The following is a 17231-nucleotide window of genomic DNA, read 5'->3' on the forward strand; positions in this document are numbered from 1 at the left end:
TTGCCTAATTATTAAGCTCACTTGCTCTTGAGGCTATTTGTTTCGTTAAATACGCTACAGTTATAAAAAATAGGATTTAAAGTTTTAATTAAAATATTTAGTGTTATCAACATTCAATGAGGTATAAATGTTTGACTGGTGCCAAATTTAATTAATATTATGTACCTATTTTGTCTCGTATGTAATCGAATAAGTTTATGAAGATAATATTATAAATTTGGTATCATCATGGAAACCTGATAATGAATTATAACAATATATATTAATTATTAACGGTATCATGTTAACTATATAAATACATCATCATCCCATATATATGTTCCCATTGCTGGGATACAGGCCTCTTATGAGGGTTCAGGTCATAATCCACCACGCCGGCCAAGTGCGGGTTGGCAGATGTTACATGTCGTCGAACTTTTGATTCTTGGACATGCCGGTTTCCTCACGATGTTCTCCTTCACCGTTTTAAGCAGTGGTGATGTTATCCACATGTGCAGATAAATTGGAAAAATCAATTTATTACCTGCACGCTCGCACGGTCCCGAACCTCGACTTATCGATTTTGAAGTCCGAGGTTCTTACCACTGAGCCACCACTGCTTTTTTATATAAATTACCCAGCTCTAATTATTTCTATTAAGAATAAACAAACAGCGGTAAACATAATGATGATGATATCTATGATAATAGGATAAATATCAATGTCAAATGTACTATGACACTGTGTCATGTCATAATAATCATAATTTTAATCAAAGTAATGGTTAGAGTTTTCCCAAGTTTATTTCGTTCACACCAACGATATTGCAAGTCATTGTAGTGTAACTATAGGTCAAAAAGCATTTCGAATATTATATAATACCTAAACGGACTTCTATCTTTGTTATTACTCTGATGTATGACACAATAATTTGTGTTATCGTCTATATTAGCATATTTCAGATTAGATTCCTCTTTCGAACAAAAACGAATAAAAATATTTGAATAGGTACGTCTCCGGTTCTATTTATATATTCAGATATCTGTAGGTGTGGTTGATATCATTATATTTTCCGATTGTTTCTGAATGTAACTAGATGAAAACCTCCTTTATTTTTTTTTATATTTTACACAGAAATTGCATGTAAAAAGATTGGTCCATAAATTAGAAGTATTACAACGAATGTCAATTGCAAGCTATAAAGGTTTTAACCCAGACAGTTCATCCGAAAACCAGTGTAGTCTAGAAATATATATAGGAAATGTACAAAGAGCCTAAATTATATAAAATTATTATTGGTTATTATCTCAAAAATAGGTCACCGAGGTAACTGGGGGAAGTACCACTCCTAATTCTTATTTATTTAATATTATAATTACGATTTGAGTCATAACAGATATTTAGAAATGCCGAATTTGTTATAATACGAGGGGGAAGTCCCTAGAAACGCCTATAGTTCAAATAATAACCGATAAAAAATATATGTCTATAAATTCAATCGAATAGATTAGATAAATATAATGACGTAATAGAAGGTTATGACGTCGTTCGATTAATATGAAATATATTGTTTAACATTTTATATTTTTAAATATCACTTGAATTAAAAGATAACATTAATTGCTTTATAAAAAAAAAACAAGCAAACTATTTCAGTATTAAAGTATTTAAAAGTAGGTAGGTATATGGGAACGTTTAATCATATAAATATATTGCATATACTGTACAAATTGAGTACCTTAACTTTGCAAACATTTGACCTAAATTCAATTGTTTATCTCACAGTTCAATAGTTCAAAGTACTTGATGTTTTGAAATATTCCGTGACATTGACATTCATTGCTCAACAACTTTACAATGTAGGATAAATAGTGGAAAATGAAAAACCGGTCAAGTGCGATTGGTTCTCGTGCTCGTAGGATTCCGTACAAGAAACCGCATAAATCATCTCACGTTGAATATTAATTATTAAAACGGTTGATGGATGTATGAAATAATAATCACACTAATATTCTAAAAGTGCGAATGTTTGTTGGTTTTGATGTATGTTTGTCAATCACGCTGAAAGTACTGTACGGATTTTGATGAAATTTGGTATACAGACGGGGTATGAGCTGACTTGGGTGCTAGGATATTTTTATCCCGATTTAACACTACCTTGGGATAAAACAGGAATCTTGATATCCGGGCGGAGCCGAGACGAGCGTCTTGTATAATTATAATAAAGTCTTTATTTAAACTGTTAAATTCGTACGATTATATTGATAGAAATGAATGGTTACAATAAAGATTTAATGATACAGTATCCTCATCTCTATCTAGTCACCTTCTCTTTAATTATATTATTATTTTATCAACAATTTGCGTATTCGTTTTTACAGGGAAATTGGTGTGCATTTTAAATGCATAGATTCGGTTGTTAAAGTGCTCCCGTTGATGCTTAAAAAGCGTGTAAGGATCCCTATAAGACCCAATTCATTGAATTTTATTTTGTATTATTCACATGGAACTTTACCAGAGCCATTAACACATTGGTGCGAACCAATGGCAATGTTTAAGGTAATCAATGGATAAAAAGCCTATGCTACATCCTTGTAACAAGCGTAAAACTATCTGGGGGATTACCATAACATTTTAAAGCAATACTAATTCCAGTGTGGGATAAAGACAGATCTATATAGGTCGTCATTCGCACACACGTATTAGAACTACTTTAAGACGTCGCGGTACCCGCATGCAGGGAAATAACAAATAACACTGTACCTAGAACCTGAAGGATATTTCGTAATGTAACTGCTTCAGTTTAAAAAAGCAAAGTGAATAATACGAATACAGTTTCAATAATTATATTTACACAGCAAGATAAGCGAGCTGTGTTGTTAACGAACGATTTATAAAACGCAAGTTATCATGACACAGCACATTTGCTGGCACGTATGGCTGTGTTGCTTTTGTTTTAAATGTACGGGTGGATTTTTTTTATGATCTAGCGATAGGATCTGAAGCGTGTCCCAAGGTTATGTGAATGCATAAATTAAAGAATTAATGAGCGGTGTTTTTTTTATGTCGGACGGGAAGAATCTTTCACCGCATTCGGTATTATGTCATATATATCTCCTTGATATTGTAAGGAGTTTAATATGTCTTGAAGTGAGAAGAGTTTGTCAGAAGGTACACACAAAAACGTTTCGACCATAGATACTACTACTAATAAATGCAAAAATTTCGCTGTCTGTCAGTCGCTTAAACCATTTAACCATTGAACTGAGGACCTAGGATAGGTTTTTTTCTGGAAATGCCATGGAAACAAAACGACTTTTCCTTTGACTACGCGGGTAAAATCGCGGGCAAAAAGCTAGTATTACATATACGTAAAATATGGGTCATATTATACTCTGAACTTATATTTATTTGATTAGCAATAATTTATAACATTTATCGATTACGCTATAATCATAAGAATAATCAGTCAATTTAATGATTGCTTTATAATTGGATTGAATAATTGAATCACTATTACACCTGTGTCTGTCTGGAAATATAAAAAAAAACTATAACTATCACAATATTTATATGGTGGAGATTGTTAATCATATAAAATATAATTCAATTCTCGTCATTGTTATGTTTATATATACAAATAAAAATAAAAAAATCAATATCAGGATATTTTACCGTATTGATCCGTACTGCAAAATACAATAAACTTTACAAAAATGTTTTCTATCGGCCTCCTAAAATTTGTATTTAACTTGAAGCGACATTTGATCCCTTTATAATTCAAAACCAATTTAACAGAAACAAATCAAATTACATATATTTATTATAACTATTCATAAGGAAAGCTTAACCGCCAAATTTCATTAACCTAGCTCGTACGATTACAAAGATATGACGGTATAAAAGTTGCCAATTTTCCACTGAATGACTTATATAGATCAAAAACCTAACCCATTGAACAAAGAAGTTTAAATTTGGCATCTAGGTGAAAACATGGGAAAATTAAAAACACCTCCAAAGAGAATATTTTCGTCTGAACCGTTATAAATGGATATTTAAAATTTGAAATAAAGAAAGAAAGGACCTTTATTTTAATGATATGCCACGCTGAAAGTGTTCAAATAAGTTTTAGGCACAAGTTCAACATGAAGAAAAAAGAATATACCCAATGTTAATTTTAAAGTAGATACATGCGGTATAAACTCTGTACAGCCTGAAAGAATGTATTACGTAATGTAATGAATAGTATTTTGCGCAAAATATGTATTTTTACATTTACGAAAGAGGCGTAAAAATTAAATTAAATCTAATAATGAACGGTGTCGCCAAACAAAAATTTTTAATACGCGCGAAGCAAACGGTCAGTCGGCAGGGCCGGGGCGCTTTTTAACGAAAAAACATTTAAAAGCTAGTAGACAAATAAAATATAAATTATTAGTGAAAAGTGGTACAAAAATTATTATTCATTCAATTTATAATCATATTTTTTTTATTAACATGCAACGTTGATAAAGATAAAATAAGAATTGAGTTACATACTTGCCTAATAGCATAATGGTTATTTTGTTTACTTTATATTTTTCGGAATTTTCTGTATTATTAGATTCTCATTTAGATATCAATATTTTTTTGGGCGAATTCCGCAACCAAACATGTCCTAAGTGTAGAATTACCTATAATTTTTCACATATATTTATGGAATTATATTAGTTTAGATTACTACCATTACTATAATAGACTAGATCACCCGGTGAACTTCTTATCACCTTAATAAATTTATTCAAAATTGATTCCGGTTGTGATCCTTTTTGTTTAATTGGAAATACTTGTCATTTGATTCCTTTTTAGAATCGGGCGTGGTACCTCCTCCCTGGGACATCAGTGTCCTTTTTTGTAGAAAAGAGTAATAATATATACAGAAGATTATTTGTAGTATTTTTATCAGATTACATAAAATAAGATTAATGTAATCGGTATCTTAGCAAAATTCTTTTAAAAGGTACATAAGCGATTAAATTAAATCGTATAATATGTACCTACATAATGTGTGTAACCTTTACGTTTGCATATTTAATTAATTAGACAAAACAATACGAATCTTCAGAGAAACTCGCTCTAGCTTGTTAATTCTAAATATTATTCTAGTAAATAAATTTTATCCGGGTGCAATGAATGGCAGTTCTTCTATTAGTAAGTATGATTTATTTAAATGCCATGTCGTGTATGAAATCATAACATGATACATTTTAGGGTGGCTTATCATATTATAATTTAAACAGATAACATTAATTTCATATCAGAGTAGGTACACTACGCATGATAAAGTAACGAAACGTAATTTTTGTTTGATTGTAAAATCTCATCTTGTATTGCAATACATGACCGTGCTAACCGTTGCTTCGATTTTTTATCATTTGTTGTTATAGCTTCGACATAAATACATAATATTTCAACTGTCTAACTATGGTTGTGCGTGAGGTCAAGCCTGGTGACAGACAACAGAAGGACAGACAGGCAGGCAGACGGATAGCGAGTCCTATTGTATGCCCTTGAAAATGACAATAACAAAAAGTCTTCTACTCTATTTATGTGCCTAAGAGACACTCCACGCCATCTATTGAGAGCTCATTAGCGAGGAGTTTTATGAGTTCAGATATAATATTGTCTTCTATATAAGAATCAGTGGTATAGTACAGATTATGACCGACGTGTTTATTGATTCAGATGCTATTCACGATGCGATCGCACCACATGCTGACAGACGTCGTCTTGGAGGTGGGCAACGAATTGTTTCACGTACACAAAGTCGTGCTCGCAGCTGGCAGCCCATACTTTAAGGTATGTATTTATTTGTATTTATGAAAAACAGATTTTTGTAGATAGAAATACGATATTCGGGCTTAATTTTCACGATCAGGGAAAACATAGGAGGAGGAGGAGGAGGCCCATATCCATTTCCTTATCCTTCCCAATCCTTTCCTTTATTCCTCTCGACAATCATTTCTTAATCCCTTCCCAATTTAAAGTCGGCAATGCATTTGTAGAGGCGTAAGGTCTGCAATGGACCTTATGCCTCTCTAAATGTTCATGGGCGGTGGTAGTGCTTACCATCAGGCATCCCACCAGCTCCATTGCCGACTGTGACATTAAAAAAAAAACATGACTTGAAGAGTATCGAACATCAAAGAATATCGAGTTGAGGATTGCATCTGATGAGACGAATTGACATTTAAATTTGACAGTCATACGACTTAATATATAAATAAGATTCCATTGCGTAATTGAAAAACGGCGTATAATCTTAGAATAAAAGCTTTTTACCCTACTACGACAGGATTATGTTTAATCTTTAGTTTTATAGCATTGAAATGCTTTATAAATGAGAAATTTTGAAAGAATAGAAAAAATTTGATCACGAGGCAGGATTCGTGGGTGTGATGGTTCTTAATCATCTCAATAGATGGCGTGGGGTGCCCCTTAGGCACATGAAACCGAAAGAGTAGAAGAAATTAGATTACTGTGGCAGGATCATGGGTGGCCGAGAGGCTAGGCGTTGCTACGGTTAGGCAAGAAACGCAGGTTCGAATCCTGCCTCGTGATCAAATTTTTTCTATTCTTTCAAAATTTCTCAGGATTATGTTTATCAAGTGTCTGTGTATGTGTGCGTATGTTTCTTTGGCACGCCGTAGAACCTAAACGGCTTGTTGTATTTTTATATGAGTGGTTTCAGTAGATTCGTCTTAATACTATAAAACTAAAAAGATAAGTCGGATTTTATTGTTTTTATTATGATGATACTTGTTTGTTATTTCTTTTCATTCCATAATTCCTTTCTGAATCCTTTCAAGTGGCCGATATGTTATAAAATTTATTGAGCTATGTTAATGATATCTTTTTCTCCAAATACACAGTATGCCAGAGGTAGGAACTTCCTGCCCTGCCAAATATGATATGAAATAACAAATTCTTAAATTGCATATCCGATTACCCTTACATTTCACTCTACGCGCCAAATTACCTCGAAATCAAAGAATTTCCAATTAAAAAACTGTAAGAGTAGCAAACCCACTTACGTAGTAATAATGTCAACTTTACACTGATAAGCCTTGTTAACAGGCAATGTTCACAAGTGGGCTGAAAGAGTGTGAAATGTCGCGCGTGCGGCTGCAGGGCGTGTGTCCCTCGGCGATGGCGTGGCTCGTGTACTTCATGTATACGGGCAACATAAGGATCACCGAGGTCACCGTGTGCCAGCTCCTACCGGCAGCTACTATGTTCCAGGTAAATATTTACTTTGTGTTCTGTGTGTACTATTTATGTATTTTTGTTAGAGGGAATTTGTTTATGGATCTATCTGTGTTTTTCAATGCGAGTCAGCATTATCGGTTATCGATTGTGATAGCAGTAATTAAAGACCGGAAGATGATGACACGGTATAATTTGGTGATTTGTATAATAATGACGGTTCTATTTACGTAATGACAAAAAGGATTAAGGAAAATTATGGTCATAACGCTGTTACCGGCTCGGAGGACCAATCGCGTGGGCACTACTTGAACGTGTCGTATAAACAAAGAAAATTGAATTATTTGTTCCTTAATTATTATTAGATTCCGCAATAACCGCAAAACTGGTACAAATCAACAAATATTTTGCGTTATCACTTTCCGGACTGTTAGAGATAATTGCACGTTCATTCAGTTTGTACATTTTTTTATTAATTTTGAATCGATGTTATATAAAAATCCCTGCCTAGGATATTATCCTATTCTAATTTTGAATATAATAATAAGTCCATATAAAGCTTTATTCATTTACTCAAAATTCAATGCAAATCACATAAAAACATGTTATTTTTCCTCTTATCGAATTATTTCTTAAAATTGTGTGTCATATTCCGAAATTAAATAAATATTTATATGTAAATACTAGTATGTCGTAATTAAGCATTTGCATACAAAATTCAATGTATAATTGCATCGAGTAATCAGATAATTGAAATGATTCATCGTATGATTATAATATGTTTTGGTGATGATGTTTTCAACAATGGTCAGAAGAGCTTCTGACGTTGTTTTTAGTCGATAGAAAGCAACACACGTCTTCTATAATATTTCAGATGATTTGAGCGGTATATAAAAGGGTGTTGAGGATTTTATTTATTTATTTTTTCCTAGCATTATAAAACTGATTGATTGTTTAATAGTTATATAAAATGATTAATATTCCGATGTATGGTGTAGAATTATTTTCAACCTTCCAAATTTAAAAAGCGAATGAATAGCTGTAGATATGTGCACACCACACTGCACTATTTCAATATATGTCCTTTAGTAATAGAGTATCAAGAGACATAAATATTACCTGTCATCATTGCCTGTGGACTATTTATCTGAACACTGTTCGATTTTCGAACTGACTTCGATTTCGCAATAAATGATTATCGATTCCAAAACACAGCACACCACCGCACTATTCCAATATATGACCTTTGGTAATAGTGGATCAAGGGACATTATATTGCAGTCATATGCCGCAGATATCAAATGTCATAGACGCCTGTTGCGCCTTCCTCGAGCGCCAGCTGGACCCCTCCAACGCCATCGGCATCGCCAACTTCGCTGAACAACACGGCTGTATAGACCTGAAAAATAAGGCCAACCAGTTTATCGAAAGGAATTTTATACAAGTAAGTAATTCAGCGTGACGAATGTTTGAATTAATCGATGTTTTTATCAAAAAATTGTTATTAAGGAGGTTCTCGCTTCGACATTTTTGGCTCTGTTACTCGATTAATCCGTGGGTTTTTAACCCAAAAATGTTAATGTCATGGAATTGAAGATTGTTGTAATTTGGTTAAATTTAGAATCTACTAGTGGTAGCGTCAATTATTACACGATTAAGGCAGTTAGAGAACGATATTGTATGAGTTTCGAAATGTTCCAGGCCAAATTTTAAGCACGGCGTAATATTAGAGTGAATATTAGGTAGTAATAGAATTAGAAACTCACAAGTGTTTTTGTACCAGACACTTAAATCTGTATGTTCATCTCTATACGAGGATATCCTAAAGCTTTATACAATATTACCTTATATAATAACACGAGTGAGTTATATTTTTTACATATTATCTAACTGATCAGAATCTCACAATTTTTCCAAAAAATTATCTGCCATGTCATTACTCATATAGTATATATAATATTTTAGCGGATATTTTAAATTAATTCAAAGTAATAAAATATAGATAAAATGTAAATGTTATCTTAAACCGGATTGTAGAAGTGCCGCGTCACTTACGGACGTGGTTTTCATTTTCATTTATATTCATGAATCGCTTTTTATTCCTGTTGCAATTTGCATCAACAATAGAAGTTATACCATTTAATAATACATATATAATTTAATCAATACAATGTGATAACACGACGACGATAAAAGCAATTTAATTTGTATTGTCACATTTTATTCTTGACATATTTTTGTATGATGTGATAAAAATGATATTACGAAATAGCTTATATTTTATCAATGAATATGTAATATTTGGATAAACGATAACCGTTTTTCGATGACAAACAAGATTAAACTGAAACAAATAGATTAAAACTTATCGTTTCTTTTTAGTGTGATATCGTCGCAATATGTGACATAATTGAATAATAATTAATCAACTAATTAACAACAGTGTATAACCCAAATAGTTTACTATTATTCTCGCATTACTGTAGCAACTATTTACTAATCTGTGGCTTATTTACAGCAACTCCTTTACGCGCTAAATAAATCGCGAGTCACGATTCCATTTTCTTATGCGTTTAATGCGTTATTTATCCTCCTAACAATGTGTCACGACACATATAGGTGAGAAAGACGCTTTTTATTCAAGTGCGTGAACCTATTTTTTTATTGTTAGTTAAAAATATGACAGACCGTACGAGGTCGTTATTTCGACAAATACATGTTATGCAATCTGAACTGTAACATTAACTCGTGTTGTGTATTAATTCTGAAGAATAGCTTCCAAAGAAAAACATTTTAACACTAGCCGCTCGTCCCTGCTTCGCCCGGGTTGACCAAGGTCAAAATCAAATATAGCTTTGACACTTACACAACATGATTTTCTATAATAAAACAATTTATGAAATCGGCTCACAAACTCACGAATTCACAAACGTAAACGTAACCTTTTCATACTAAAATAGTATAGTATTTATTTCCCTAGAAATAAGTAGGATCGAGACCTTAATTTTAACATGAAAAATTGCTGAGCAATTTAAAACATACGGCTAAATGTTTTTTTATTTTATTAACTTTTTTTTTTAGGTATGTCAGGAAGAAGAATTTCTGCAACTGACTGCGCCGGAGTTGATATGCCTGATACGAAAGGATGAACTAAATGTTCGAGAGGAGAGAGAAGTTTACAACGCTGTGTTGAGTTGGGTACGATATTTTAGTTTTGTAAAAAGTTTTATAAGTACAAATTATTTTATAAGTACAATTTATATATCTCGCGTTATCTTTTATCTTCATAAGAATCTATATATATTTTTTATTTTATTGTTTTAAATAACATTATGATAAATTTGTTCATGACGCGGGTTTCGAAACTCACTAGTAACCCGAAACGGGAACACGGAATATTCGCGATTAATTTTGATTTTATTGTACGTGACAATTGTATATTATTACTAGCTGCACCCGGCAAACGCTGTTCTGCCTTACTCTTATCGTTTAGTGGTATGAAAAATAGATGTTAGCCGATTCTCAGACCTACCCAATATGCTTACCAAATTTCAGAGGAATCGGTCAAGCCGTTTCGGAGGAGTATAGAGACTAACATTGTGACACGAGAATTTTATATATAAGATTGTTTTATTATATTTGTTCAACTGAAAGATTTCAGAGAAAAATAATGCATAATAAGTTGTGCATAAAAAGCGTATAGTGTAATTGAATATGCTTGTCATCCTTAAATTTTGAGCTTTTTACATTATTAAATTGTTCACTTACTTTTTAATAGAATACTAGTATTGCAATGTGTTCACTAATAAGTTGATATAATATGTACAAAAAAACTATGTAATAAATGATTTAAGTTGGTCCAATAGGTATATATAATACGTATAGGCTCATATTTGAGATACTTTTCATCCCGAAATAATCAAAGAGATCCTCTGGTACCGTAAAAGAATTTGTACTACATTTAAGAAATAATTAAAACCTTATAGTGGTTTGTAACAAAATTGAAATTTTGAAATTTAATAGTTCTCAGGCATCTGTTAAGAAATAATTTCGCAATCGAGCTGGATTACGGGCGTCTAATAGCTATCGCTAATATGCATTTCTCGTATTTTCAGTTATACCCACGTAAGATAGTAAGATACATCATACTGTTGGTTAAAGGTATATTATGTTACGCTGGATAATATATGACTAACTAACTATAATATAATAAAAACGTCGACCTACGCATATTTGTTTATCAAAACTACTATATACATAATAATTACTGCTTCTGTATCTTATCACAAGTGTGATGAATGTAGTTTTGAATCAAACAAATAAAAAAAGAACAGACCAATCAGCTTGCTCATTAATCTTCATAGTACTCATATACATGTTTTTATTTAAATAACGTGAATAGTAATAAAATAAAAACTAACTCGGTGAGTAGGTACTATTTTTCCTCAATCGTCACGGGCTATATTTAAAATTAAAGTATATCCTGTTTATAAATTATATGTAAACATTACTCAGATTTGTTTAGGAAAACCTGAAGGAATCTTTGTGAGGCGTCATTGATATTCTGCAATTCATTATTGCACTGCGTTTGTATCACTAGGCAGTAATTTTTAATTATTTACACGTAAACCTATCACGTTAGCGGTGTTTTTGTTTTTGTGTGAAGACAATGTTTTATCAAAATATGTTATCGTTTAGTTTAAAACACCTGGTTATTGAATATTTCTTATTCCCAAGTCATAAGGCTGTAGAATATTTTTTATGTTATAGCGGGCAGCTAAACCGGTGGTCCGCCTGATGGTAAAAGATCACCACTGCCCATGAACATTCGCAGAGGTAGGGCTTCGGCGAATGCGTTGTCCGCTTGTAAGGGGTAAGGGATAAAGAATTCTCCCTTTATCCCGACGACTTGACGACTGGAAAGAAGATATCTCCTGGGAAGGGTTAGGAAACAGGCCAACGGCTCCTCCACTCATAGTTCGAAACACGGTAGCATGCTACTATTTCAGGCAGATCTTCTGTGTGGTTGTGTTACTTCCCCGGTGCGTGGCTAATTCATGCTGAAGCGTGCTCGATTCCCACCTTAAAATTTTATTAAAGATTCTAATCCGCCGGAAATTTGTAATAAATACTGCTTTCAATTTAATGCATCATTTTTAGCACTTTATAAATTACTAGCTGCACCCGGCAAACGCTGTTCTGCCTTACTCTTATCATTTAGGGGTATGAAAAATAGATGTTGGCCGATTCTCATAGATACCGGATAAGCACAAAAAATTTCATCAAAATCGGTCAAGCCGTTTCGAAGGGGTATGGCAACAAAAACTGTGACAAGAGAATTTTATATATTAGACTAGCTGCACCCGGCAAACGCTGTTCTGCCTTACTCTTATCGTTTAGGGGTATGAAAAATAGATGTTGGCCGATTCTCATAGATACCGGATAAGCACAAAAAATTTCATCAAAATCGGTCAGGCCGTTTCGGAGGAGTATGGCAACGAAAACTGTGACACGAGAATTTTATATATTAGATAGTCTGTCGATGTGAAAACGTTAAATATCGAAATGGGCAGACGATATAAATTAATGCATTGGGTAAAGTTAGGTTAGACGCCTGAAGTAAATTCTCGGCATAATACATATCTGTCCAACTTGATGAAAAAAAAAATAATGCGTTAAATAGAGCAAATGGAATACCACAGCATGAGTTGTAAATACAACTCATATCAAAATTATATAATTGATAGTAGATGTGACTAATGTGATAATTAGCTTATGTTTGCTAGTGTTTGTCACGATAGTTGGTTTTTCCACAAATATGAAAGGAAATTAAATCAATGTGTCATAACGATAACAAACTACAGCTTTGGTATGAGTTATCACTTATCGGTGTGTATCCGTTTTAAGAATGTTCATTTCGATACTCAAAAAAAGAAACAATTGCTTGTTTACATTTATTGAAAACAATTAAGATTTTTTATAGCTTTCTTCATAGACGAGAAAGTTATGATAATCTAATCTAAACAATAACTTTGTTTATTTGCATAGATTATTAAGAGTTAACGCGTTAAAAAGTGTGAGTCACTCCTTGTCAATTATAAATGTGTGAGAATAATAGACTGATAATGCGTTCCATCCACACTCAGAGGGAGACGGAGAGACAAATACGTCGTGACGTATTGTGTGACGTGTGCTTGCACACACACGGTCGTAAAGGTTACATATAACATCCCATCTCAGTATACTATCAACACTTGAACGGATAAAAAAAACACTTAGTGCTTTTAATTATATTATTTTGGCATTGATAATGAAGTTATCGCGTTCTTATGGTCATGGATTTTTAAAATCAGTATCGATCGATATTTTTTAAATGTATAATACGATGATATTAATTCAAGCTCTTTTATACATAGCATTGTTTCTTAAATACACAAAAATATGTGCTTAAAAATTATTTTTTGAAACGTTTTTAATCCAAATATATGTATTTAAATACACCCTAGTCAAGCGTTCAAGCTTGTCTATACTAATATCTAACCTAGTTGATAAACATATGCTATACTTTTGAGAAAAATAATTCAGTACTTCGGGAGAATACGCATCTACGTATTTTTCCGGTAACATACAGTCATGGTGGTTATAACAATTAAAAATTACCTTTCGTGTGGGTTATTTTATGCGCTAGAGGATTTACAGCCAAATCTAGCGGGTGCAACTGAGTGTGTGTTAACTAATTCCAGGATAAAACGTTGTTTTATAATTATGTAATCTGCCGAACACGATGATCGAACTTTGCTCCAATAATAAACCAAGTCATCATAAAAATATAGAAAGAAATTACGCTCATTGCCTTATCTGTATGACGTTGGTAGATAAGCATCGTGTCCGATAATTTATAACAATTCACACTGCCGTATAGTTTGTTTTTGTTGTTTTATAGTCGTCACATACTAAATTTTGGTAATTCAGCCTAACGCAAATTCGACAAAAGGTAAATTTTGTCGAATTTTGACGCATTTAGGTAAGAACTTTCTCGTTCCCATGTTTCAAGGCGAGAAATACTGATGAATAAATAAGAATATAAAATAGCAATGAATGACTACAATGTTCTTACAACCACCTTATTATGTTAAAAGCATAAATACTGTAGAATTGTATTTAAATTACTAGTTGCCATTTTTTTCTGAACAAAAAATTTACATTTTGGTTTAAATTACAATAACCGATATATATAGGAACTCTAAATTAGTGTTATTATGGTTTTATATTAAAATGTTATTTATTGATCTAAATATAATAAAATATAATAAATAGAAGTTTAGTTGTACTTAATGCCTTATGAAAACTATCTGTGTAATTTTTAAGTCAATTTCCTCACCTAGCTCTCGAGAGTAAATTAGCTTAGCAAAAACGTTGGTTTATATCTGTCTTAAATTCTGAATTAGACACCCGGTCCATTTACCTTTTATTCTCTGACTACTAAAACAAAACAATCTATTAACAAACGTCAATAACAACGACCTTCTACCAAAACTTTTCTCTTTTCCTCGCTCAAATCGATCACAAATGATGACCTTAATGTTTTCTGTCACGCAGCTAAAATACGACGAAGACAAAAGGTACGCCCGAATGGAGCACATCCTCCAAGCTGTGCGGTGTCAGTACTTGACGCCGAGTTTTCTTAAGGAACAAATGAGCACGTGCACTGTGCTCAAGAAAGTACCCGCCTGCAGGGAATACCTTGCTAAAATATTTCAGGTGAGACCTATATACATAAGGACAGTATCTTATTTATTATATAATATATATGTATATGCTTTGAGTTGTATATTGTTGTTTTATTGATTATTATTGATAGAATTATTGATATTATGACAATTTTTCATGCCCCGAAGTCGTAATAGGTTATGACGTCGTTAATTTAAAAGAAAATGTTAAGTGATATTGTAGGCACAAAAGATGGTGTTATCTCTCATATTTAACAGATAACGAGTGTTGTTTTTCAAAATCAATCAGATACCCAATATCCTGGATATTACAGCTACTGGAACGCGTCATGTGTTTTAATAACGCACCACCTTTATCATTATCCATTTATAATCGTGTATGTTAGTTTAATAGAAGACTAAGTGTCTATACAATTTTGGGATACATAATAAAGCAATAAAAAATTGGTATTTCTTGTCACGTATTAAAACTTATTATCGATTGAATTCGATAACTATGTAGTGTATAATAATTGCATTATATACGACATACGTGTTGGATTCAAAACATAAAATTTAAAAGACATATTATAAACAGATACAGCTTATCTTATCCTATTTTTTATCACATTTAAAATAACAATAACATACTTGCCAAAAGTATTGTTACCTGGAAAATCTTTATTTTTCTTCACATTTATTATTGGACCTAGCTTTTCGCCCGTGGCTTCGTTCGCGGGGACTACAGAATTTCGTACTTCGTGATTTTTCGAAGTAGGGGCACTTTTTTTTAGGAGATATCCTAAAACCGACAGTTGTTTATTTTAGAAAAAAAACGTTTTTAAAGAACTATCCAATAACACCTTATTTAATTCATCATGATCATCATCATCATCAGCCCATATATGTTCCCACTGCTGGGACACAGGCCTCTTGTGAGGGTTCAGGCCATAATCTACCACGCTGGCCAAGTGCGGGTTGGCAGATACCACATGTCGTCGAACTTTTGATTCTCGGACATGCCGGTTTCTTCACGATGTTTTCCTTCATCGTTTTGAGCAGTGGCGATGTTACAAATGCGCAGATAAATTGCTGAATTATGAGATAACCAGCTGAGCCCCGCGGTTTCACCCGCGTAAGTCCGTATCTTGTTGGAATATTGGGATAAAAAGTTGCCTATATGTTATTCCAGTTGTCCAGCTGTCTACGAACCAAATTTAATTACAATCGATTGAGTAGATTTTGCGTGAAAGAGCAACAAACGCACACACATCCTTACAAACTTTCGCATTTATAATATTAGGATTAGTAGGATTTCCTGCACGCTCGTCTGCTCTCGATCCCCGGCTTATAGGTTTTAAGTCTGAGCCTGAGCCAACACTGCTTCTAGTTATACATTCCGTATTTTACCTCATTTAATTACATATTCACAAATGTTTATTTTTTGTTTTAATTATAACAGTATTTATGGCCAGACTAAGTAAAGTATCTAAGAACAAAACGTCTAAATCGTTACGATTCCAAATTTTCTTCTTGATCTAATTATGATGACTCTGTTTCATCGCGTAAAAACTTTTACAGATACTTCAGTAGTATTCAATGTTCACTCTTAATGTTTTATTTTGACTAGGTATGTATACTTTACTAATACTAATATTATAAATGCGAAAGTTTGTAAGGATGTGTGTGTTTGTTGCTCTTTCAAGCAAAAACTAATGCAATGAAATTTGGTACGTAGACAGCTGAACTACTGGAATAACTTATAGGCAACTTTTTATCCCGATATTTTTACGGGATACGGACTAACGCGGGTGAAAATGCGGGGCGCAGCTAGTACTTTATAATAAATTCATTCGAAAATTTGTCTAAACATTGTCTTATTTTTGATAGATATTAATTAACATAATTTTAATGAACGTGTTTAAAATACGTTTGAATAATGCATTCGCTTAATTGGATTTTAAAATAAATATAAAATACAATGATAGTGCAAAATTTTGAAAACGGGCGAATTCTGCATGAAGGTTTAGTATCTGTCGAATTTAATAATAATTTGATTAAAATTTAAGAGTAACATCGTAAGGACATTAGTGATTTGACGAGCATAAATCAAGCGTATCCTTGATATTTTTCAATATAACACACAAAGGTCATGAAACTTTTACCAGACGCGAGTCAGCATGACAAAGCACTTAGAACTAACTGTTCAAAATTTGCTTCTTATGATAGTCATTATAAAACCACCGGCGTATATTCATGGAGGCGCACTTTCGTGATGAATTTGTATATTAGTGATGT

General features: G+C 32.7%; 1 protein-coding gene across 2 annotated transcripts in view; it reads left to right on the forward strand.

The window, feature by feature from the left end:
- LOC119831395 (kelch-like ECH-associated protein 1B) overlaps window positions 1–17231 on the forward strand; it is a 31805-nt gene that overhangs the window by 9538 nt on the left and 5036 nt on the right. For both annotated transcript variants that reach the window (XM_038354719.1, XM_038354718.1), the window contains exons 3-7: window positions 5704–5817; window positions 7096–7260; window positions 8519–8668; window positions 10306–10422; window positions 14824–14985. In XM_038354719.1, coding sequence (XP_038210647.1) covers window positions 5704–5817; window positions 7096–7260; window positions 8519–8668; window positions 10306–10422; window positions 14824–14985 — 708 coding nt within the window. The remainder of the gene's footprint in view (window positions 1–5703; window positions 5818–7095; window positions 7261–8518; window positions 8669–10305; window positions 10423–14823; window positions 14986–17231) is intronic.

The sequence above is a fragment of the Zerene cesonia genome, chromosome 13 (assembly GCF_012273895.1).
Source record: "Zerene cesonia ecotype Mississippi chromosome 13, Zerene_cesonia_1.1, whole genome shotgun sequence".
NCBI classification, from domain to species: Eukaryota; Metazoa; Arthropoda; class Insecta; order Lepidoptera; family Pieridae; genus Zerene; species Zerene cesonia.